General features: G+C 53.8%; 1 protein-coding gene across 3 annotated transcripts; it reads right to left on the bottom strand.

The window, feature by feature from the left end:
* Positions 1-1464: 1464 nt before the first annotated feature.
* On the bottom strand, positions 1465-25074 carry TBC1D24 (TBC1 domain family member 24). Of its 3 annotated transcripts, none has more exons than XM_024759742.1 (8): positions 24951-25074; positions 8515-9594; positions 7295-7453; positions 6050-6113; positions 4898-4993; positions 4379-4601; positions 3761-3931; positions 1465-3045 (listed from the first exon to the last, which is right to left on the bottom strand). In XM_024759742.1, the coding sequence occupies exons 2-7, from the start codon at positions 9477-9479 to the stop codon at positions 3777-3779; spliced, it is 1662 nt and encodes a 553-aa protein (XP_024615510.1). In that variant the 5' UTR covers positions 9480-9594; positions 24951-25074; the 3' UTR covers positions 1465-3045; positions 3761-3776. The 3 variants fall into 3 exon arrangements, with proteins under 3 accessions (XP_024615510.1, XP_024615511.1, XP_024615512.1); XM_024759743.1 differs by having other exon boundaries at positions 3774-3931; XM_024759744.1 differs by lacking the exon at positions 3761-3931.
* Positions 25075-25248: the final 174 nt, after the last annotated feature.

Below are 25248 nucleotides of genomic sequence, written 5' to 3'. Positions count from 1 at the left end.
GCAGCCACACCTGGGCTTTAGCGGTCTAAGGCGGAAGCTTTTGTTAGTTGGTGTGTCCCATGTCACATCATGGGTCAGTGTCTGCGTGACAGTGTGCCCACTAACTTTGCTTCCTTGGTCGCCAAGTGTGGTGTTGATAAATTCCACGCAGTCGGGTGAAATGAGTGGGTCTGCGCGCATGGGAGGCATTTCAGCTCCAGACATGAGTCACATGACACTGCACCTAACTTCAAGCACAGTCTGACATGTATATAACGAAGATCATAAATTCTTTTTTTTTTACAACAGGCTATTTTTAAACATGCAAACACTTTTCTTTCTAACTTGACATCGTAGGGTGAAGCACCTGCGAGGTGTGCCTGGCACTCCTGCCTCATTTGGTGACTTCTCTGTGTAAACACGACAGTTGGGGGAGGACCGTTGAGATATAGGAATACATATTTGACGCAGTCGCTGTACGGCCTAATTATGGCAATTTTTTTTTGACCAGTGTTAGTCATGTGAACTTAATGACATTCAGGATTTAACTAAAATATGAGGAAGTAAACAGTTATAAAAATTAAATCTATTCCTGGAACAAAAACGACTATAGAAAAACTGAGGGAATCTGAATACAGACTGTAGTTTAAGTTTCCAGCATCATACTAATGGTCATTTCTTAGGTTTGATAAACATGCACTATTAACACTGGGGGAGGGTGGGGAGGGGTCGTGGGAGCTCTATACCATCCGTGAAACTCTTCTGTAAATCTAAAATTATTTCAAAATAAAGTGACAAAAACTGAATCTACTAAACATAAAATATGTAAGGAGACTATTATAAAGGCTCTGTGGCTTCAGGAAATAGATAAAAGAAATTTGAAGGCCTTGTGAAATCTTCAGAATTTTCTAAAACAAGTTGCCCTGAAAACCTGAAAAAAATAATAGGCATGGAACTTATAAAAATAGGAAAAATTGAAATACTTATTTTAATTCAATAATTAAAACTGAAAAACTCATAAAATACAAATGACTTACTCTTGTATTACAAATTATTTTTTAAAAACTGATTTTCTAAAGCCTTAATGCATACAGTCCACTTTGATAATGAATTGGTTTAATCTCTGTTCAATTTTTTGCTTTTCTTATTTTTAAAATTTTAAAAAATTAATTAATTTTTGGCTGCGTTGGGTCTTCGTTGCTGCGCGTGGGCTTTCTGCAGTTGCGGTGAGCAGGGGCTACTCTTCGTTGCAGTGCGCGGGCTTCTCATTGTGGTGGCTTCTCTTGTTGCGGAGCACGGGCTCTAGGTGCGCAGGCTTCAGTAGTTGTGGCTCGCGGGCTCAGTAGTTGTGGCTTGCAGCTCTATAGCGCAGGCTCAGTAGTTGTGGCGCACGGGCTTAGTTGCTCCACAGCATGTGGGATCTTCCCGGACCAGGGATCGAACCCATATCCCCTGTATTGGCAGGTGGATTCTGAACCACTGTGCCACCAGGGAAGTCCCTAATTTTTTGTTTTTGAAATAAATTTTCAAATGTTTCTAGAAAAACAAATAACTCATTATGCAAATCCATAAAACTTTGGCTAATTTTTAACATAAAATGTTAGTAATAATCAGGAAGAAATAATAGAGTATTAACACCTAATATCAGATAACAAGGACAATAATAAGAATAAAAAATAGAGATAATAACCACATACCTTTTAGTTTAGCAGAAAAGTTAGGGAGAAGATGTGAAATTCAAAGAAACTGAATATTTTACATGCACACATGAAGATCTCATGATACAGAAATCGTGACTAATCAGCAGTCACCCTCCCTGGGCCAGACCTCTGGGGGCCCTTGGGGCAGCCACAGAGAATCCTCTGGACTTACTCACCAGAAAAAGAACACCCCAGTTCAAAAAGTTTACAGAGGAAGCCATGCAAATAGCGCTCAGGTATGCCTTCAGCTGCTTCTGAAAGGCTGTGCTTTTAAAAGGCCTTCCACGTTCCCGTGATAGAACACTGACAAGCAGGAGGCTGCACCCCGTTCGGTGGCATGCCTAGGGGCGGGTAGCCCCGGGAGGTCCCCCTAATTGAAGAAACCAGACTCGGGATCCCTGGAGTTCACGTAACGAGACTGTGTTTAATGAACACCAAAGTACAGGTGAGGGCTGTGGGGGCTCGAGGACAGGGGGCAGCAAGGGCTGCAGGCTCTGGTGGGGGGGGTAAGCTGTGACACCACCTCCCAACACCTCTCCCTTCTACAGGGATTCACACTGGCCCCTCAGAGCCTCTCAGCAGTTCTGTGGGTACAGCACAGCAGGATGACTGGCCCCATTTTACAGTTGGGGAAACTGAGTTCCAGACAGGTTCACCAGCTTGCCCAAAGCCACACAGGGTTCCCAGTCCTTCCTTCTGTATCACTTTGGCCTGGCTCAGGGGGTATCTGAGTAGGTGGGCAGGGGAGGATGAGCACCCCACAGGAAGAGCAAGCAAGATGTGGAGGACAGAGGTGTGGCATGTGGGGATATGGAGAGGCAGGACCCCCTGGCATCTGTGGCCCAGGCTGCCATGGCCTCGGCACAGCCCCTTGGATGTCCGCTTGTCCTCTCTTTCCTCAGGGGTGCGCCCAGGCCCTCAGGACCAGCTGAGGGAGGTCATGGGGTGGGAGGGCCACTCCCTGCAGGGCTCACACAGCCCTGAGAGACGCAGAAGGAGAACTCGTGCCATGCAGAGGGGTGCGTCAGGAAGGTGCCTCGGGGGCAGGGAGCTGGGGAGGGTGTGTGGAGCACAATGAAGGTGAGGTGGGTAGGGCTGGACGAGGCCAGCACGCCGTGCTGAGGAGTCTGGACAGGATCCTGGGCCACGTCACTGCAGTGAAATGGGGCCGCTGCAAGGACTGCAGTGGAGCTAAGGAGGGCCCGAGCTGGAGAGGAGGAGGGCTGAAAAAGGTTCCAGGGGTCCAGGCTTCTCCAGGCAGGCCCCTGGAAATGTTGGCTGGTTTGGGGTCAGTCACAGAGGGCCCCTCCCTGGTCGGCCTCTTTAGGCGTGACTACACACTGAGGCCCAGCAGAAGCATCAGGCTCTGTGGAAACACAAGGACACATACTGTCCCCTGCAGCCCTTCATCCTACTGGCCCTCGGCCCTCCCTTGGGAGGGGCCCAGAGCCCTGCATACAGCCTGCCCTCCCTGCCTTCACCCTGCTGTTCCTGTCTGAGAGGCACCCCCAGAAGGCCAGTATGGGGAGGAGGGAACTGAGTCAGAAGTTTCAGGCAGATGCTCCTGCTAAGGAATAGTCCCCAGGATGCCTGTTGTCTTCCCAAGACCAACACACCCCTAGGGAACCACCAGCAGCAGGCCCGGCAGGAGGCCGCAGGGCCTGCTTGGGAGCCATGCTCAGAGGCACCAGCAGGGGGTGCCATGGACCCACACTCGAGGGGCAGGCTCCCTCTGCCTATCCAGTCTCGTCTCCCCCACCCCTCTCACCCCCCTCTCACCCCACAGAACCAAGGCTCAGGGGCTGCAAGACCTAACCCCTCCGGTCTTGGGCACAGGATGCCTGCACAGAGGACAGCCAGGGCCTGAGTCCGAGGTGGAGACAGTAGCAAGTATGGGCAGGTCTGAGAAGGGCCAGGCCTGGCCAGCTGAGGTGCTGGCACCACTCCCCAGCCCAGCACCAGAGCCCAGCTGCACCCTGATGGTGCCCACGCACGTGGGGGGGGGGCGGTCTTCATTCACTGTCTCCTTCCTGAAGAAGGGGCCCAGCCACCACCCCACCCTACAGCAGCAGCTCGGTCACCGTTAGATCATGCCTGTCACTGGGTGTCAGGGTCTTGGAAGCCCCAGGCCTCCACAGCAGCGATGAGGAAGTTCTCAGAGCAGAGGGGCTGGTTGTTGAAAGTGTCGCAGTGGCCTGTGCGGCCCCGGTTCAGGTCCCCGTCGATGTAGAGTGCCTGGCCGCCCCCTCCACCTGTGGGATGCTTGGTCAGTGGCTGCCTGCTGTCCAGCGCTGCCCCCGAGGGGCTCTCCTTCTGCTCCTGAGCAACTCCACTTGTACAGGGCAAGTCTTGGAGCCGTCCCTGTGCAGCCCTGCCAGAGGCCTCTCTAAAACCACGGGGCTGGCTTTCCACTCTGTAAAGTCCCCCGGCTCCTGGTGAGACCCTGCTAGTGAGCTAAATTCCCCATACGCAGCCTCAGGTCCCCACGCCTGCCCCGCATGCATGCTCCACCCCCAACAATCCCACTGCCTTCCTCCGTCATCACAGGGGCTCTGCCTGTCCCTCAGGTGAGGTACCTATCAACTGGCTCAGCAAGAGCTGGCCTGGGGCTTCAGCCACCCACGACCCCGTACCCTCCTCCCAGGCTAAGTGACCAAGGGCAGACAGGAGCCCAGCCTGAGGTGCAGGGAGGCGCCCACCTATGATGAGGCAGTCGTTGCCCCCGGCCATGAACAAGGACTCCGTTTTGGAGGGCAGGTTGAAGTGTCGAGCAGCCAGGAACGGCGAGAGGCGGTCAGCAGGGTCTGAGGACACAGAGTGGCAGGGCGAGGACAGAATGGTGGTAGACTCCAAGGACACAGGCTTGGTCAGCTCCGGGTGTTTGATGACCACCCACTCATAGCGCTGGACCTCGGGCTGCAGCTGAGGGCAAAAGGGCAGCATGAGGAGTTGGCACATGGTGCCCACAGGGCCCCTGCCAGCTTCCCGCCCCCCACCCCACCCAATTCATCATCAGTGCCCTGAGTGAGGCCCTGAGCGGGGGCTGGGAGATGGCGCCGCACAGCGCAGATGAGGGCCTGCCCGCTCTCACGGAGCTCATGGTCTAATGATCACAAACCAGAGAGAGACGGCGAGGTTAGCCTGTAGGGTAACAGCTCTGACAGAAGTAAACAGGATCATGTGAGTGGGGGTGACCTCCCACAGGGAGGCCCACTCACCCTAAACACAAAGCATTCTCCGGTCCCAAAGAAGCCCAGCTTGCCTCCAAACTTGTTTCTCTCACTCCAGTCTGTTGACAGGTAAGCTCCACACACCTGGGGAGAAAAGCCCAGGGTGAGGCTGTGCCCTGCTTGCCTGCAGGAGTGTCCCCTCACTCAGGACCTGCTGAGAGGCCACGGTACAGTCACAGCTGGGGGTGTTGTGGTCACAGCCCCCCTCACACTTGAGGGCCAGGGCTGGAGAGTAGTATGGGAAAGTCAGAGTTTGGAGGGCATGGGGCTGGCAGTGACTGTGCGCAGGGGCTGCCTCGGCTGCCATCAGCTTACTTGGGATATTTTCATTTCCCTCTTGGGCCCTAAAGCATGGGAATAAGCTCCATATCCACACTCTGATTGTGGGCATCAGTGCCAGGGAGGCCCCTCAGATGGAAGCTTCCAGGAAGCACCCCTGCTCAAGAAACGTTTTCCAACCCTCCCATCAGCCAGCAAAGTGGTTGATTTCACCATTAAAGAGTCACTCCTTTGAGTCGCTACAGGATTTGCCCAAAGTATCTGACAGTCAGAGCCATCTGCTGTAACATAGATGCCTGGGCTTCTCCTGGAGAGCCAGACGCAGACTCTGCAACAGGGTGAAGAAACTGAAACTCCCACAGGTGCAGGTTTGGGAGCCACTGAACGAGGAGCCTCTATCTCATGCAGACACCCCCAGGACTGGGGCGCGTGAGCTCTGACTTTATTCTAGACATCTTAGATACTTTCCAGATGACAGCACTGCAGAGAACAAGGTCCTGAGAACTACCTGTCAGGGGCTGGAGGCAAGTGAAGGCAGACAACTCACCTGGCGCTGTCCAACTACTACAGGAGGAGGTGAGGCCTCACTCACTAGGCATTTCTGCAAAGCTCCTCTAAACTGCCAGGCTGTGTCAGGCTTGGGGCCTGGACCCCAAGGGGAAACAGGGAGGCTCTGGGTACTTAGGGGGTCCTAGGGGAGGCTAGATTCACCTCTCTGCAGAGGGCTGGCCCTGCTCTGCACCCCTAAGCCCAGGGAGCCTGGGTAGGGGCTATCAGGGAACACCCATCCTCTCTGGGGCACAGACTCCCCCAGAGCTCATCAGAGGCCAGGACCCCAAGCTCCCTCTGGTCCCTCCTCACCTCCTTTTGCGTGGTCTTGATGAGCAGGAGGGTGGGCTCGTGTCCTTCACACTGGAAATAGAACCTGGGGGCAGAGACCACACATGCCAGTCCTGACAGTAACAATCACACCTGCACCCTTTCCCTGTGCCACTTCAGCCAGCCTCTGTTGCCCCAGGCTGTCTGGGGGTGGATGGACCTGGAAACTGCTTGTCCTCCTCTCCCAGGGACCAGGCACAGTGGCTTGGATGGTAATACCTTGGCCCAGGCACTTTTCTCAGACAAGATGGAGCCCTGGCCAGGAGGCCTGCAGGCCAAGTGGTCAAAGGCCCCAGGACTCTCTGCCCTGGTGTGACACAGAGGAGAAGCTGCATGGCAGAGGGCCCCCAGCAGACAGAGCCACGTGCCAGATGCTTCAGGGAAGCAAGAACCAGAGGAACAGGTCCCTGCTCTGGGAAAGCTCGGAACGTCCTCGGAAGCTGGGCAGCACTGAGAAGCATGTGAGGAGGACTGAGGCTGCCGCTGTGCCAGCACCCGGTGCCCAGGGGTTGGCTGGCATCCCTGGTGGCCCTGCTTAGCCGTCCCTCAGCAGGCCTCCCACACTGCACAGAGGTGGGGGCCAGGTCAGCACAGCTCTGGTGCCTGCTGTGTGGGCTGGGCCAGCCCCGACTGCATCACCTATGACCCAAGCCAGACCTTGGGTCAGAAGCTACCTGCCATCTGAGGCTCTAGGGGGGCAGCCACGCCTGGCAGAGTGACCCTGGGAGACAGTGTGCCCTGGGGGAAGCCTGTACAGGGCCCGGCACAGCCCACAGGGCCAACATGGACATGGTGTGTGGATTGATGAAGTGGGGTGGAGGAGTAGTGAACCAAGGCCGGCCGCCTCAAGTTGTCCTGACAGTTCTGTAAGCTCCCAGGAGGGAAACTGACTCCCATGTCATCACAACGCCTACGTGGGGGCCTGGAGCTACGGCGTGTACTGTAATGACACCTGATGTTTGGGTGGCCTTGGAGTGAGAGAGAGATGCCCAGAAAAGGGGCTCCCAATTCTAGGGCCCCCCAGGAAGAGACAGGGCCTTGCCCAGGTGCCCATGTTTGAAGGCTCATTTCCAGCCCCACCATGACCTCCCGGAAGTGGGGACAGGACGAAGAAGCTGGGCAACTCCACAGCTCATTCCACCCCTTCTGCACTGTCTGGCCCTTGAAGTCCATACCTTGGGGCCTTGGGAGGGTAGGCCCAGCATTCCCCAGCCTCCTGGGCATTACCTGGTCAGGCTGTACCCGTGCTGCAGCGAAGAGAAGAGCAGGAGGGGCTGGCAGAGGGCGAACCGCTCAGGGACCCATGACCAGATGTCTCTCATCTCCTTCACGCCAACGATCTCTGAATGGAAGTTCTCTGCGTGAACAGCCAGGTGCACAAACTGCCTGGGGGAGTGGGAAGAGGTCAGAGCACAGCTGCGACCCCAGCCCTGGCCACGCCCCCCACCCTGGAGGTGTGCAGAGCCTTTTGTGTGAGCTCAGCCTGGAGGAAACGTCTCACCTGTTCAGCCAGGTCAGAGCCTGGTTCTAGGGGCCCTCAGGAAGAAACGGGGTGGAGCTGTCCCCCTGGAGTCCTGCTCCCACCCCGCTACACAGAGGGGAGAGCGCCCAGCCTGGGTGGGGACAAAAGCACCTTTTCTCTAATGGGGATAGAGAGTGAGTCAGCTCTGAAAGACAATGCTTCCTGGCCAGCCAAGCACCGACAGGCAGACAGACAGGGCCTGAACTTCGGCCAGGCTCTGAGGCAGCACTGCTGAAGCCAGCGCCGAGAGCCAGAGCAAGCAGCCAGGCTGGAAGACAGAGGGAAGCCAGGCGTGGAGACATGGTTTCCAGACCTACCTTTTAGAAAGTGAAACACTGAAAAACAGGAGGAAGCAACAGACGTGGAGAGGAGGAAGAAAAATAAAACAGACAAGGAGAGGTTAGTTGCGAGTACTGATGCCCAGGATACGCCTGCCTTTGGCCTGCAAGAAAGGCCTCCACAACTAGAGTACACTCACAGCGTCTGCCGCCAAGGTCTCAGGACACCATGGGCCCTTGCCACGCCTGTTCCCCAGGGATCTGTGCTCAGGGCAGGGGGCTACACTCAGCAGCCACGAGAATGGCCGGCAAGGGAGCCCAGAGCTAGAGTGGTGGAGCAGAAGCTGCTCTAAAACGACCCAAGGAGGACAGCCTGGCTCACTGCTGGACCTGCTGGGGCCATGGTCAGCATCCAGCTTCCATCTCAGCCATGGCCCCTGTACCCGGGAACAGGACCCTATGCCTTCTGTGCCCACAGTTGCCTCAGCAGCCTGTGGCTGTAGCCAGGAAGGCCCTTTCTCCTTTCCCGTGGCTTTCTATCCACACACGGATGGATGGCTGGCTGGACAGGCTCAGGCCCCAAGCACCCAGAATGCATTCCCCCAAAGCCCCACCCCACTCGGGCCCTGATGGTAGCCCCTGCCTACCTCTTCTGCTTGACAGTGATGCCCTTCTGCTTCAGAGCTTTCTCATTGGCCATCTGCAGGAGCTGAATCTCCTTCCGAGAAAAGAGGCGGATGGCAAACGCTTTCTCCAGCAGCTTCTCGGGAGACACAGTCTTGGCGATGTCCTTGACAAAGGTGCGGATGTCCTGCTTCACGTTGTCTGACTCCAGCGGCTGCCCAGCTCTCACCTTGTGGAAGAATTTGAGGATTGCCAGCGCCACGCGGTACAGCACCTTGTAACCTTCCACCAGGAAGACGTCAAAGACGCGAGCGAAGTAGTTGAGGGGCAGCTCCCCAAACAGCCAGCGCTGCCAGTCTGCATAGACCTGCAGGACATCCTCTGAAACGGCCACCATCAGCTTGTGGGCTGCCTGGCAGTACTTGTTCACCAGGTCCCCGAACGTCATGCAGGAAGACTCGAAGGCCAGGAAGCTCTGGTCGATTAGCTTCTTGCTGGGGTCGTTGCAGGCCAGGATGCGGCAGGCCTTCTCGAAGCACTCGGCCTCATCGATGCTGTAGTGGAGCAGCAGGGCCACGACCGCAGGCAGCGCGGGGCAGAAGGAGACATCAGGGAACTGGTTGGCGATGCACAGCAGGATCTTACGCACGGCGCCCTCGCCCCGTGTGTTCAGGCAGTAGCTGGGCACCTGCGTGTTGTCTACAAACTCGGGCAAAGGCAGGCTTCCACTGCTGTGCTTGCCCACGATCTTGCCGACGATGTCACTGTATACGCTGGCGTCTGGTGTGACCGTGCGGCAGGGGATGTCCCGGATCAGGCGCTGGTACACCTTTCCCCGCAGGGTGTAGCTGCGGGCCCAGTAGCCCTGGCGTGCCAACTGCTTCAGCTCCTGCAGCTCAGTGCAGCTCAGCTCCTTGGGCCCCAGGTCCTGGATGGTGGCATCCATCTTATCTTTGTCCACAAAGCAGTTGTAGCCCGGGGAGTCCATAGCGCAGGGCGTGCCCAAGAGAAGGCCCAGGGCTGCCAGGAAGGGGCGAAGAGCAGCTAAATCCACCAGCGCTCTGTCCGAGGCTTCTCTGCTAACCTGTTTGCCATCCCATATCCTACAGGATTAAAAAACATGCTTAGTACAAGTGTATAAAGGTTTACATTAAAAAAAAACATGTTTTTGTCTTTTTTTAAATTGAATTGCATACTTTATTTTTAAATTAATGAATTTTAATTTTGGCTGTTTTGGGTCTTTGTTGCTGCGCGCGGGCTTTGTCTACTTGCGGCAAGCAGGGGCTACTCTTCGTTGCGGTGCGGGGGCTTCTCATTGTGGTGGCTTCTCTTGTTGTGGAGCACGGGCTCTAGGCATGCGGGCTTACAGTAGTTGTGGCATGTGGGCTCAGTAGCTGTGGCTCGCGGGCTCTAGAGTGCAGGCTCAGTAGTTGTGGTGCACGGGCTTAGTTGCTCCGCGGCATGTGGGATCTTCCCGGAAGAGGGCTCGAACCCATGTACCCTGCATTGACAGGTGGATTCTTAACCACTGCACCACTAGGGAAGTCCTGTTTTAGTCTTTCTATAAAGTATCAGTAGGGCTTCCATTTAAGATAAGTGGATACTCTGAGAATTCACTACGAACTCTGGAGCATAACTTCTTTCCATGGGGTTTATGAAGATACTGGAAGAGGTCACATAGATTCTGGGTCATGAGAAAGGGCTTCGAGAGGCTGACTCTACTGTAAACAACTCTCTGCTCGGGGCTGGGTGGCCCACCGGGCCCCCACGCTTCACCCTGCAGGCCTTGTAAAAGGAGCAGCTAGTCAAGAAGACTCCATGAAGTCAACAGATGCTGCGTTTCTGCCCCAGGACCTCTGGCTTGCAATCTGGAGGCCAGCTCTTAATTTTCTAAAAATAACAGCTAAGTTTCGGGCAGGTATTCCAGAGAAGACTCAGTGGTGGGGAGTAGACATGAGGGCTGAGAAATAAATGGAAGGTGTCACAGCTTCAAAATTAGACATTTCTGGAACCAAATGAACCAGAAGTATTGGGGGATTTGGGCAACTATTGAGATTCGTGCAGACATTTTAAAAAAAAGGATAAAATGTGCTATTTGAGAGTCTCTGGCTGCATGTGGACAGCAAGACAGAAGTCTACCGTTCAGAATACCGCAATTTGACATTTGTTTTGCCAAAGGCTACTGTCCTCAACACTAAAGTACAATAGTCTGCCCATTCACCTCTGACTAACCTTTCCACCTGGGATGGTACACTGTCCAGAGTTATCACAAGGGTTTGCTTCAGTGAGTTTTGGTAAATGACCAGATCATTCTGGTTCTGCTTGCATCAAAAACATTTATCTGAAAATATTAAAAGTAACATTTAAAAAATATTGAGTGGAAAGAACTGTAATGTAAAACCTGTTATATTCAAGAAGATGTCTTGAGAAATCACCTTGATACGGTGGGGTTTTTTATTGTGTTAAAATATACCTAACAAAATTTACCATTTTAACCATTTATAAGTATACAGTTCAGTAGCATTAAGTACATTCACAATGCTGTGCAACCATCACCACCATCCATCTCTGGAACTTTTTCATCTTCCCAAATAGAAACTCTGCATCCTTTAAACACGAGCTCCTCATTCCCTGGCCCCCAGCCTGTTACCCACCATTCTACTTCCTATGAATTTGACCACTCTAGGGACCTCATATTAGTGGAATCATACAATATTTGCCCTTTCATGTCTGGCTTATTTCACTGATCATAATGTCCTCAAGGTTCATCTAAGTTTATAGCATGTATGAGAATATATTTTTTGAATTTAAGACTATTATTTAGAGCAGTTTTAGGTTCACAGCTAGAGAGGATGGTACAGAGATTTCCCACATAGCCTCTGCCCCCACGCATGCACAGCCTCCCAGTTATCAACCTTCCCCACTAGATGGTACATTTGTTACAACTGATGAGCTTAAACTGACACATCACCCAAATCTATAGATCAATGAGGATTCATTCTTGGTGTTGTACATATTATGAGTTTGGACAAATATAAAATGACATGTACCCTTACTATAGTATCATAAAATGTATTTTCACTGCCCTAAAAATCCTGTGCTCCACGTATTCATCCTTGCTCCCTGCAACATCAGAATTTCATTCCTCTTTATGGCTAATGTTCCACTGTATGGACAGAACACATTTTGTTTATCTATTCATCTGTCGATGGACATTTGGGTTGTTTCTACCTTTTGACTGTTGTGAATAATTCTGCTGTGAACACAGCGGTACAAGTATCTGTTCAAGTCCCTGGATATATATCCATTGATACTGTTTTTATAGGGACTTTCCCACAGAAATAAGGTTTTGTGACAACATCCATTTAACACGTCCCACTGGAAAAACCTTACCCACAGCAGGACCAGGTGCTGCCAGTGCTAGAAACTGCTTCCCCAGAAAAGAATCCCAAATGGCAGTTGGTCTGTTTGCTCTATCCTGGGAGGGATGGCAGTTAGGGCTCTCCCATTTCCCCAGGTTGTGAATTACCTGAACAGTTTACATCTTTCGTTCTAGGCTCTGAGCCCACTAGCCTCTGGAGGAACCCCAGGCCTATCCTCTTTTCTCGAATAGAACCCACTCCTTGTCAGGGCAATAAACATGTTTATAAACAGAATATGGGCTTCCCTGGTGGCGCAGTGGTTGAGTCCAAAAAAAAAAAAAAAAAAAAAAAAAAAAAAAAAGTGTTTATAAACAGAATAAGAGCTAGGCAGGACAGTGCCAAATCTTGCTCAAGTGGCCTCAGATTCAGGTTGAATATTAAACTGGAAACTCCAAAAATGGTTATTGCACCTTGCAAATTCCTTCAGAAAGGACCTTCAGGGAGAAGCAGACCCACTTTTTTTTTTTTGCGGTACGCGGGCCTCTCACTGTTGTGGCCTCTCCCGTTGTGGAGCACAGGTTCTGGACGCGCAGGTTCAGCGGCCATGGCTCACGGGCCCAGCCGCTCCGGGGCATGTGGGATCTTCCCGGACCGGGGCACGAACCCGCGTCCCCTGCATCGGCAGGTGGACTCTCAACCACTGCGCCACCAGGGAAGCCCAAGACCCACTTTTAGTTTGTTCTTTTTTGGCTGTGCCGCAGGTCACGTGGGATCTTAGTTCCCTGATCAGGGATCAAACCCACACCCCCTGCAGTGGAAGCACAGAATCCTAACCACTGGACCGCCAGGGAAGTCCCCCACCGTTTTATTTGTTGTAGCAAGTTGTTGCAGCCTGGGGACTCCGAGGCAAAGACAGGTGCAGAAGACCCTGAAGGAGGTCCTGGATCCCTGCAGGCCTCCTCCCACCTGAAAAGACAGCATGGTGTTTGTGGAGCAGGGCAAACAGGCTTATGATGACCTCCTTAGGCATCTATAAAGCCAGGTCTCAGGGCAGGTTTTTGTTTGGTTTGTTTTTTACATAAACACATAATCATGAAAACATCCAGTAATACAAAATTATACAGTAAAAATGTAAAGTCCTGTTTAAGTTACCCCCTCAATCCTACTCCCTCTTCTACCTAAGGTAATCACTGTTCACATCTAAGTGCATGTCCTTCAAAACCTTTTTCTTTCATTTACGTGCACACGCATCCACAACCCAGTTAGATAGTTTAAGCTGGCTATTGGGAAGGGGAAGTCAGGAGATGGGAAACGGATCAAAAACACAAAGTTGCTGGGCTGGACCCTCACTCACCGTGTGGTGGTGAAGGTACACCCTCCCCGAGCTGTCCCACCTGCAGCTTGCAGCCATCCTGCAACCCTGTCCACACCTCCAGCTCCCACTCAGAAACAAGGCCTCACCGGCTCCCCACAGTCCCCCAGCTCCTGACTGAGGCGCCAGGCCCAGGAAGGAGGCTGTGCTCCCTGGTCCACGCCTGGCGGCCAGTGGTAGAGAAGGGAAGCAGGAACTTACTCGGGAAGCGAGCCAGTTTAATGTCAGATAGGCCGGGCTCAGAGTCCAGTTCTGCCGCTTGTTGGGCTGAACCTCAGATAAGCCATGCCTCCTCCCTGAACAGCTGGTGCCTGTCTCTAAAATGGAGCCGATGAATATGAGCCACTGGACAGACATTAATCCCCACACAGCACCTGTGGGTTAAGCTCTTACTCTGGGCTCACTGGCTGGGGTGTGGGTGACACCCCGCACACAGGCACATCCCACTCTCTCTCACTCCCCCTTGCCCTGTGGCAGCCCAGGGCAAACAGCCACTCTTCTCTGCCAGCGGGGCCTGGCGGCAGGTGCACTAGGAAACCACTTTCCCTCAGCCTCAGGAAGGGGAGGGAGGGAGTGAATTCTAATCTCAAACACTGCACTCACCTTAAGCACCGCCACCCCCTCCCAGTCTCAAGTTCACTGCAGAAGAAGAGGGTGGGGGCAGGGCTGGCTCCGGGGTGGCACCTCTCCATCAGCCCTGTGGGATGAGGCTGGCCCCAGCTGCCCACAGCTCCCTGATTTTAGAATGTAGGAAATAACTTTGTGTTTTCTGTCCTTAGCTTTGGGCCTAACCTGCAATTCTGGGAAAACAGGAAAAATTCTGCTCAGCATCCTGTTAGACTCACAAGAACTGCACACAGTGACCATTTCAGATAGTTGGGACACCATGCCGTGTGTCTGGAAGGTGGCGGCTACTTCAGCTAGGGTTGTCAGGAGGACCGCTTCCCTCCCGAGCTGAAGTGATGAGAGGGAAGCTGCCAGAAGAGTTGAGGAGAGGTCACTCTGGACCACGAGAAGACCGCGTGCAAAGGCCCCGAGGCAGGAAGAGGCCTGCTCCAGAAAGGGAAAAGCATCCAGTACAGCCAGGGCACAGTGAGAAAGAAGAGCGGAGACATCCATGGGTTGGATCGTGCACGGGGAGGAGCCTGGACTTTAAGTGCAGTGGGAAGCAGGGAAGGTATGTGATCCAACAGACGGGTTTAAAAGCTGACTGCTGTGAGGATTAACTGAGCCTGTTTATAGAAGGCATTCAGCCCGGCCTGGCTCACCGGGGCAGCTCAGAAGTCCCGAGGGCCTCTCGTAGTTACTGCTCCTTGGGCTCTGCTGGCCTGGCACTGGCTCAGGGACGTCTGGGGAGTGATGGGGTCAGGCAGGTCAATGCTAATGCCCGATCAGTCCTGTGGTGAAGCCGAACCGTGCCCCTCCTTAAGGGGGCAGTGCAGCCACAGGAGACTGCTGCCAAGGTTCTCCCACGGGCCCGAGAAGGCCCCTGCTCTCTTTGGGATGGTCCCTCCGAATGGCCTCTTCAAGGGCCCTTCTTCCCCTTCCCTGCCTGTGCTACTGCTTCCCCACCCGGAAGCCCCTTCCAGTCACTGTCATGTCCCTTTACTCACAAATACTATACCTGTTTTGAGAGTTCAGGCTACCTAATGGAAAGCAAGTATTCCTTAAAAAGAAAAAATAAAAATGTTAAGTGGAACTAAGTGACCTCTGTTTAGGGGTGTTAGGGGGCCCCTTCAGCAGCTCTGGGACTGCAGTCCCATGGACCCTGGGCCAGGAAGCTTTTCTGAGGAGGGGAGTTCCTGTGACATGACGCTTTGATTGGGAACACCCCATGGGAGGTCAAATAAACCCGAACTCTGCTCTCCTTGGTGAACCCCCAAAGTGTGCCCACAGGAAGAGGGAGGCGGCCAGTGGGGTGGGAGAAGCCCTCCCACCCCATACCCACCACTTCTGCCTCCAGAGTGACCCCACAAGTGTCTTTGACCCCTCTCCCATCTCAGGAGCGCAGGTCACCCAGGAGGGCCAGCCCCACTGCACTCCCTCCTCAGCCAGTTGAGGGCTGGCTTCTTAATGCCACACTGCTATCCCAAAGCACTACCCATGGTCTGATAGTCACAAGACCTCTGCCTTTCTCACCTTTTTAGTGGGGAACATGATTTTCCCAAACAACTGGATTTGAAAAAAAACTCGCTTGCATGTGACAGGCCGCCCCCCACCCCCCCCCTTAAAGCCTGGGTGATTCCATCTTAACCACCCGACAACACTCGGCACTATGCCTTCCTTACAGGCTGCCTCTCCCAGAGGGCCCAGCACCCCATCATGCCTCCCCTTGACTCAAACTTTTATTCATTTGACAAACTTCTACCAAGTTCCTTTTCTGGGCAGGGCACTGGGGATACGAGGGTAAAAGACAGCTCTCAAGGAGACCAGTGGTCATGGCATCCACAGTGAGACTACGAGAGCCCAGGCGGGGCACTGGCAGACCACCGAGGCAGACGTTGACTCGGTGTGAGTGCCACAGAGGGGACAATGGTACCTGAGTGTACAAAGACGGGAGTGGGGACAAATGCATGAGGGAGAGCACGGCAAACTGGGGAGCCTCAGAGAGATGGTAGGGAGTGACCGGAGGTGGGATAGGAGGGGCTGATGGCCTTCTGTGCCAGCTGCACTAGAAGACCAGACATCACCCCCACACAAGAGGGAGCAGGAGGAGAAGAGCCGAAGCAGAAGGCGACATATCATATCTGCATTTTAGAAAAAACCCCTGGGGGCCGAGGAGGAAGGAGGGCAGAGTCCAGAAGCGGAGGCAGGAGGAGGGTTGGGCTGAGCTGGCCAGGGAGGATGCAGAAGATGGGGTGGATTCCACCAGATGAGGTGACCTGTTCGGGGTGGGGGGCAAAGACCCAAGCAAAGAACAGAGAATTCTGGCCCAGGGGTGGGGTTTTGGTGGGGCAGAGGAAGTGCTCCATTTTAAAGTGCTTGTTATGACACAGATGCCTCTCAGGCAAATGCCAGAGCAGGTCAGGTGAGGCAGAACCCTGGGCTGCTGTGCTGAGATCCTGCCCAGACACCCACCCCTCAGCCCTGATACCTACACTGGCTCCTGGACTCCTCTGTCACCCAGTGGGCTTCACAGATGGCCCCTCCACATACCCAGAGGCCACCAAAGAGCCAACTGTGGCCCAGGTGGAAAAAGTCAGCCCTGTGCAGAGGGAGCCTGGTGCTCCCCAGGAAGTCTGCCCACTCCTACTGACCTCTGCCCAGCCCAGCCTGACCACTCCCCACCTTCCCCCTTGGCTGCAGGAATAGCTCATAGCCCAAGCAACTGGGGCTCAGCCTGGCCGGGCCTTAGTCACTGCACCACAGGACAGGGTGCTGCACAGTTGTGTCTCAGTTCTTCCCCTTCACTCTGAGCAATCCCACATCTGTTTCCTGAGAGTGAGATCAGGAAACAAAGAAAGAAGAGGAAGGAGGCTGGTTCCAGCCCTGCCGACCGGCCAAGAACGGGGCGACAGATGGGAAGGAGGGGCAGTGAGAGGCACTAGGTCCTGGGCCTGAGGTATGCTCCTCTCAGGCAGTTTCCCCAGGGTGGAATTCAGAGCACGCGCTCTCTAGGGAGCCCCTCACCCTCAGAGACCATTGGTCCCCAGCCAGGACGCAGCAGAATGACGAATCCTTCAAACAACTAATGGCCCCACTCTAGCCCTCAGGGTATGTGAGGTCTGGGGATGAGAAAGATACAGCAATTACAGGACATGGTCACTGCCTGATAAGATCTCAGGGTGCCAGGCACGGAATGTGGCAGCAGGACAGGGAAGAGCAGATGACCTCCTGCCTGTGGCTCTGCTTGTAGGGTATTTGGGTAGAGGAGCAGGGCAGGTGGGACAGCCTGGAAGGGAATCTGGGCTGGTGAGTAGGGTATGGCAGGTGGAGCTCTGAGGCAGAGAAGGTGGATGGAGGTGGGGGGTGGGAGTTATTCCTGAGGCCATCCACCTAGCACACCCAGAAGCGGCAGGGTGGGTGGGGCCTGGAGCAGGATGCATTCCACCCTCTCCTCAGGCTGGGACCTTCCTCTCAAGTCCAAGTCTGACTTCCTTAGGAGAGGCCCAGTGCTCCCGTCCATCTACAGGGAGAGGCCAGGGAAATGCCCAACCCCACTCCCAAGGATCTGCTGGAGGCCTCGGAGACACAGCTTCAAGACTCTGTCTGGAGTCCTAGGTCGAGGATACTCATCTCCCCGCCCAAGGCCTCAGCAATAGGATGATTCCCAATTCTGCGGATGACTGGTGGTGACAGTGTCATTGATTCGGGTGACTACGGTCACCGATCCCCCACATTCGCTTCCTTTGCTGCCTTGCTTTTTACTGACCTCACTCCCAACTCCCAAATCTCTTCTTGCTCTGGAACTTGGCTTGTAGCAAACAATCCCCCACCTCCTCATCCTCTCCCCTAATGCACCCTTCCTCCAGGCCAGAAAGCAGGGGGCTCTCCCTGGGACCCTGCCCCCTCTCTCCAGGGTCTCCCCAGGGTTCTGACACCCCTCTGTCCAGGGTCTCCCCAGGACGTGCCACACACTTCATTCCAGTTCTTGGCCTCCTCCTCTCAACTGCCCTCATTGCAGGGAATTCGAGGGTCAAGCAGGCAGACCTGGCTCAAAGCTCCCCAACTTTTTGGGTTTGTTTGTTTGTTTTTGTTTTTTTGCAGTACACAGGCCTCTCACTGCTGTGGCCTCTCCCGTTGCAGAGCACAGGCTCCGGACGCGCAGGCTCAGTGGCCATGGCTCACGGGCCCAGCTGCTCTGCGGCATGTGGGATCTTCCCGGACCGGGGCACGAACCTGTGTCCCCTGCATCAGCAGGCGGACTCTCAACCACTGCGCCACCAGGGAAGCCCAAAGCTCCCCAACTTTAGAAACCTTTACATCGCTGATGCTTCATCTACACCCAGGTCAGCCCCACAAACTCCTCCACTCAGTGGGCGCATATCACAAACACCCCACTCTCTTGTAACTGTCCTGAAGCTCTTCACTGCCCTCCTCCCACTCGCCATAACTCTATCTCCCCGCACCGCCAATCCTTTGTGACTTTACTTCCTTGTCTGCTCAGCCTAGACCTGACCCTCCAAGCCTCAGCTCCACCGCTTCCATGCTCCTGTCTCAGCTACCCAGAAGGCCCACGAGAGGCCAGCCTGACCAACTATAGAGAGAAAATCGCACTGCCCTGCTCGTGGCCCTTGGAGCCACCTGGCAGCCCTCAGCATGCCTCGTGGCACCCGCCCCTGGTCCCCACACTAGCCAACAGCTTTACATCTCCCACTCTCCTTGAGAACCCAGTGTCACGCAAGAAGCATCCTCTCCTGTCTGACCCTGGCCCTTGATCTGCACCCCCACCCTTGGTCCTGGATCTGTTAGACAGGCCCCCAACCCCAGCACCCAACACTCCCCTTGAGCTAAGCCTTTCCTCTTTCTTTCCTTCCCAGTCAAGCTCCCAGGGAGAGCAGGCTGTATGTCTCCCCCCTCGCCCTTCATGCCTGGCTGCCAGACCTAACAGACACCTTTGAGACCTTATCTCCCTGAATCACACAGAGCTGACCCAACTGCTCTCAGCTCTCCTCTCCCCAGGTCTCCAGAAACCCCTTCTGTCTGTCTCCTTGCCTCTCTGGCTGCTGCTGCTCCTGTCCCTGTCCCTCAAATGTCCCTTTTGCAGAAATCCATCTTCTTTTCAGCCAAGAATTCTCAGATCCCATACCTCCAACTGCTTTCCTGAAGTCTCCCCACCTTCACACACTCCATGTGACTCCAACGTAGCTCAGCTCTGACTCCCAACCCGCTCTGCCCCAGCTCTCCATCTGAAACCCTTTCCTGCCCACCGCCCCACCCCCCCTCCTTTCAGGATTTGTCCCTACCTGCCCTCCAGGTAGGGCAGCTTCAGGAGTCTTGACAGGGGGAAGGGGGAAAGGCAGGACACACCTGTTCTTCCTCCTCCTCTCGGGCCAGTCTGCTTCAAGCCTCAGCCCAATGCCCCCTCCTTCACCAGCCTTTCTAGACTCCTGACCTCACAGGCAGGAATGAGGGCGACCTCCCCACACTCCACCCCTCCTTGTCCAAGTCTGTTTGAACTTGGCAGGCCTCTGTGATGAGCTGCTTATGAATCAAGCTCTTCTACTCTACTGTGACTTGGAGCCCAGGTGTCTCACACCATAAACTCAGTGTACCCAGGAAGGAGGAAGCAAGAGAAGGAAACAGATGGAGACTCAGGAAAATCCCAAACCACTTGGGCCCAAGAGGGAAATTTAACTCTAAATAACAGGGGCCATTTGCCAACTTGTTTGTTCTAGGCGTGTGTCCTTCCCAGCAGACATCTTCACATGATGAGAAGGCAGGCTGGGCTCCGCCTCAGCCCTGAAGCAGCACTGGGATTTTTCAAATGCTAATGGAAACTGGCATTCCACAGTGACTGCCAGGCTGCCAGTTACCCGGAACCTGATAGTGGGCCCTTTGCTGATGGCACATAATGGAGGGCACGTGCCAGGTATAAAGGGGCGTAACCATTAAGGAGGCATTAGTCACAGCACCGTAGGCCAGTTGGCTGGCCCATCTGCTGCCGCTGGTCAGAAGTTCAAATGCAGGTCTTACCAGTGGCAACTGAGCCTATGGATGGGACCCGAGCAGGGCAGAGTCCTAACCGTATTAGCCACTCGAAAGGTTTCCTGCAGGGACTCGGGGACTTCCCTGGCGGTCTAGTGGTTAAGACTTGGCGCTGGGACTTCCCTGGTGGCGCAGTGGGTAAGAATCTGCCTGCCAATGTGGACTGGGGACACGGGTTCGATCCTTGGTCCGGGAAGGTCCCACATGCCACAGAGCAGCTAAGCCTGTGCGCCACAACTACTGAGCCCATGCACTGCAACTACTGAAGCCCACGCGCTCTAGGGCCCGAGCGCTGCAAATACTGAAGCCCGTGCCTAGAGCCTGTGCTCTGCAACAAAGAGAAACCACTGCAATGAGAAGCCTGCGCACCACAATAAGGAGCAACCCCCGCTCACTGCTGGTTTGGTCCACCCACAAGCAGGGACTGGGGTTGCAAGGGGGCTCTGCTAATTCAAGGTCTTTACCTTCTGAGTTCAAAAGGTCCTCCCAACAACAGCCCCCAAGGGCATAGGAGAAACCAACTAGCTACACAGAATGAGAAGCAGAGGGAGAAAACCCAGCTGTCAGAAGCTAGAATTTTGACTGGTCTGAATTCTAAGCAAGGTGCCTGTGATAGGTGTGCCTCGGAAGGCTGGGCACATGGCAGGCTCTCAGCAAGTATCTTTAGGCCTGACAACAGAGCTGGGCTGGGAGGGAATCTTGCAGGTTTAATCATTTTAGTAGGCATTCAAGATACTTCCTGAACGCCAGTGTATCAAGTGCTGGAATATGAAGATGCAAGGCCCAGTCCTAGCTCTCAATGAGCTTCTGGATGTGAGGACATGGTGTATTGACCATGCCAACTCAGGAGCAGATGCTATGAGAGAAAAGCACAGGGTGTCTGGGCCCCCAGCCTACAAGAAAAGAGGGGTCTGGAAGGATTCCCTAGCCAGCACCTGCCTGGCCTAGAACCTGAAGGCTGAGGAGGCCTTCGGCCAGGAAGCAGCAGAAACAGCATGGGAACAGGACAGGGCCTTGGAAAGCATAGCTGTTTAGGGCCAGTGAGTGTCATTCATGGCTCAGATTCAAAGACAGTTCTACAGCCCAGCTTCATGGGCTCTAAGAAGCCAAAGGGCCCAAGACAGAGGCCTGGGGTTCACCAGGCTGCCGAGGAAGGACAGTGCTTCTGTGTGCTGGGAGGTGGGGATGGGATGGCCCAGGAAGGCAGGGAAAGAAACCAGAGGCAAGTGGCGTTAACGTATACCCCTGGATCCTTTGAAGGCCCACAGGTTTAGGAAGATAGGAAGGCGGGAATGACCCTTGCTGAAAAATGAATTACAGATGATAATTAGGGAATGAGGACAAACTGACTCAAGGAAAGGCTGAAGGGACAGAAGCCAGGGAAGCTTTTGGTGGGACACAGGTAATGAGCTACATTTAGAATGCTACACAGTGGAAGGGCTTTTATTGGTAACAGAATCACCCATCGGTAATCAATTGGTACCCAATTAAAATTGTGTAACAATTAGGCGGACACACAGTTTCAGGTTATGCGAAACAGGCCAAGCCATGTGTAGTGGCTTCTCAATGGCCTGTAAGAGGAGAGTGCAGGCTGGGCAGGATGGAGGGAGAAACCATGACCGCGCACACGTGACCCCTGCCAGCAGCTCCTTGGGCAATACCCAGGGGAGATGGATAAGGTCCCACAGCCAGGCAGGGGACCATAACTGCACAAGATAGAAGGAGAGCTTGTTGCACGTACCCCTAAGTGAGCAGGTTCCCTAAGAGACGAAGATAACGGCTAACAGCACTTATCCAGAGGCCGGGACAGCCCTGGGGGCCATGCGCCTCCTTTGGGTAAAGAGGAACTCCTTTTGCCTTTCCTCACCCTCTCCCGTGCGGCCCCTCAGCATGGGGTAAAGATTACGGAGGGGGCACTATACACTTGCCCTCTGTATCTTCAAGAGTTTTTCCAAAGTCCCACCTGCTGCTAATGCTGATGCACTACACAGAAACTGGGGTCCTGGAGTGAGAGCAACAGGACCCAGAGAATTCTGCGACCTTGGACCTATCTCTGTGTCTGAGAAGGCCTGTTTTCAGAGATCTAATTGTGAGAACGCCCTGAGAGGACCAACTGTCGGGCTGGAGGGGAATGAGGTCCTTTGAGATGAGTGACAATCTGGAAGTTTCCCAAAAGGCAAATAAACACACATGTGACAGGAAGCCCCGGGAATCAATCATGTGATTTTGCACCTTTAGTATCTTACATTTTGCTGTTTAACCAACAAACAGGGGCTCTAGGACAGAAATAAAAAGCCCACTATCCTGCCCCCATCCCCCCAAAAGGCAAGAGATCATTAATCAGATTTTTGTTACCTTATCTACTCTGCTCTACAGACATGAAACATCAGGCATCTCCAAGGTTCAGTCTTCTTTTTCTCACTCCACACCACCCCACTCCCTGGCTTCAGTGCCACACAGGAAGTAGTACCCAGGACACTTTTGTGTTTGCTCTCCTTGGCTCCAGACCAATCTCTATCCAGGAATTCTTACTGACCCTCAGCTCAACATCTCCACACCGCAAGTCATCACCCACTCCCAGGCCTGTCCCTTCCAGCACACTCTGTGTGGCACAGCCTTACCAGCTGCCAGTCACCCAACCTTGGAATGTTCCCTAAGTCCTCCTTTATCCCTGGTCCTTCCCATCCCTGCAGCCACTTGTCTCAAGATCTTGCTCTCTTTTCTGTCCCCACTGCCCTTCCTTGGTGCTGGGCCTTTTGTCCCGCCAGGTATATCCCCATGTTCTGTTAACCGCCCTCAGTGCAGGACTTCACCAACCCACCCTGGCCACCACTGCCTGGTCACCCATGAGGGCACAATCTGACCAGTCACTCACAAACCCGAGATCCCTTAGCGGCTCCCCACCACTCTCAGGGTAAAATGCAAACTCGGGACTGGTACTCAAGGCCTCTCCTGACTGCCACCAGCCTAGCTCCTTAACTTAATCTCCCTCTCCTCACCCCAACCACCGGAGTTACCCACTGCCCTTCTCCCAACAGCCGGTGGGTGGGAGCTGTATTCCTGTACTTCACACACTGTGCCTTGGCCTGGAAGTCTCATTCCCTCATGTGGTCCTGCCACTCCCATTCGTTTTTCCAAAAAAAAAAATTTTTTTTTTTTTTTTTTTTTTTTTTGACCACACCACGAGGCTTGTGGGATCTTAGTTCCCTGACCAGGGATTGAACCCATGCCCTCGGCAATGAGAGCGTGGAGCCTTAACCACTAGACCACCAGGGAACTCCCCGTTCTTCAAAATTTAATTCGAGCCCTTCTCAGGAGCCCCCACTAAAGGCCAGCTGGACTTCACCCCTCTGTGCCCATAGCAAGCTCCGTCTGCCTCTGTGAGAGCGCCGACCGCAGTGCCACAGTTCACTGGCCCGTCTCCTCACTGTACCCTAAGTTCTTCAAGGGCACAGGCTCACTCAACTTTGTAGCCACAGAATACCAGGCACAAGTCCTCATCATGTGAATTATGATTTGGATAAACTTGCACTGAAAGAATAACAAAAATCATCAAATAATGAATTTAGGTTGGTCCTTAGTGAAAAGCCCAAGGTGTTGTTTCTCTGATATTATCTCCATTTGGAAAGTGACACTTGAAACAGCCACTGAAACTGCTGCTTCAAGTTGAAAAGGCCTTTTTTCTTCCCTGCACAGAGTTGTCATAACAGAGAAGCTATGCTCAAACAGGTAAAACATTGAACAGGGTAAATATTAAGTGCTTTTTTATAACCTGCTTCATTGTCCTTATGTACTTCAAACCAGAAACAATCTAAAAGCAAACACTTAAATATGTCTTCTGAGATTGGCTCAGACTGTAATGAGAATTAGGCGCAACACTGCATGCCCAAGGTCACTTGGCCTGCTGACAGTCCTGGCAGGTGTGGTCAGCGACAGCTAGCATGGCTCACCAGCAGGTGAACTTGCAAATTCAGGGGGTGAATTTTGTTATTATGAAACACCTGCCTAGATTACTACATTACTTCTACATCCCCTGAAGGTCACCCTTCATCCAGATGAAAACCACTGCATTAGTTTTAGCACCTTGGTTCATTTCAACAACCATTCAGGGAGAACCCCTGGCCCATTCCATATGAGGCAATGGGGGAGCAAAGATGAATGCGACGTGGCTCCAGCCCTGTTCATAGGGAGAGATGAGGTTCTAAACAGAGCACTCGCTACTGGATAAGTACTTCTCATACAGGCTTTACCTGAGAAGACTAAACGAGGACCAACCTTCAGGATAAAAGGATGCGTATGTGGGGGTTGTACCACTGGCTAGAAATGGAAACTGTAAAACCTCTGCGAGTTTTCTTGATCTTTTCTTACCTGGGTTTGTTTCTCCAACCCTGTATCCCTTAAAAAGAAAAAACCCGCACATCTGTCTTCAAGGCAATTAAGAAAATGTTTACAGGTGGCTACTGTGTACTGGGGCTAGAAAGTGAAGATGGAGAGGAGCCCTCGCCTCAAGTGGAATAAACCGCTGTATCTGATGAATAATGGGATTTTTTTCCCCCCTGTAATTGCCTAGATGTTCCTGCAGACCTGGGAGAAAACACATTCAAGTCCTTCTACTGGCCCTGGAAAGACAGGCAAACTCCTCACCAGGAATAAGCAGCTAGGTAAAGACCTCAACACCAGCATCACAACCACAGCCACATCGGCCACCAGGTCTGTGCCTCCCAGGCACATCGCTATCTTAACAGCTGACCCGTGCCTCCGCACTGCCCAGGTGGTCTTCAGCCTCTGGCCTTTAGTGTCAGCCCAGCAAGTGGTAATCCAGGAAGCCCACCGCTCGTCTGTTCCCTACAGAGTAAGGCCACCAGGCCACCAGCGCCCTTGCCAGAAGAGGACCTTGACCGAGTGCAGCCCATCCCCGACCTCCAGCTGTGCTTACTCAAGGCTCAGAGAGCACAGCGCCCAGGGGCCCTGTGGAAACGCTTCCGTCCCCAGCACAGCCTGGCGGACAGCTGCCGCCTGGCACAGCGGCCACCCCAGGAGGCACCCGCCGGACAGGACTCAGAGGCTGGGTAGATACCTAGGCGGCAGGTGGGCAGCGTGTAATCCTGGGGCAAGCGTAGGACCAGGACGGAAGCAGCTGCAGGTCTTCGAAGACAGAACGTTATCAGAGAATCTGTTGCAATTTCGAGGCTAGAAGAGGATTTCCTACCCCGCAGAGACCGAAAGCGCCCGAGGAAGGAGTGACACAGAGCCAGCTCTTCCCACCGCCGCCTCGCCCGAAGCCGGCCGGAGAGCCGACAGCGCCTGGTGAGGGGCGCCGGCGCGACTCCCGGGGTCGGTGTCCCGCGGGTCCGAGGTCGGCTCCGGACCCACGT

This window comes from Neophocaena asiaeorientalis, unplaced genomic scaffold (genome assembly GCF_003031525.2).
Source record: "Neophocaena asiaeorientalis asiaeorientalis breed wild unplaced genomic scaffold, Neophocaena_asiaeorientalis_V1.1 scaffold254, whole genome shotgun sequence".
NCBI classification, from domain to species: Eukaryota; Metazoa; Chordata; class Mammalia; order Artiodactyla; family Phocoenidae; genus Neophocaena; species Neophocaena asiaeorientalis.
This window is presented reverse-complemented; position numbering and strand designations above follow the sequence as displayed.

What these genes read in the sequence shown, in the direction of transcription:
- TBC1D24 (XM_024759742.1), bottom strand. Translation starts at nt 9,479, where the DNA reads ATGGACTCCCCGGGCTACAACTGCTTTGTGGACAAAGATAAGATGGAT. An exon ending in TCAAGACCACGCAAAAGGAG is followed by an intron (nt 4,994 to 6,049) that starts GTGAGGAGGGAC and finishes TTTTCTCCCCAG; the next exon opens with GTGTGTGGAGCTTACCTGTC. An exon ending in GAGAATGCTTTGTGTTTAGG is followed by an intron (nt 4,602 to 4,897) that starts GTGAGTGGGCCT and finishes TTTTGCCCTCAG; the next exon opens with CTGCAGCCCGAGGTCCAGCG.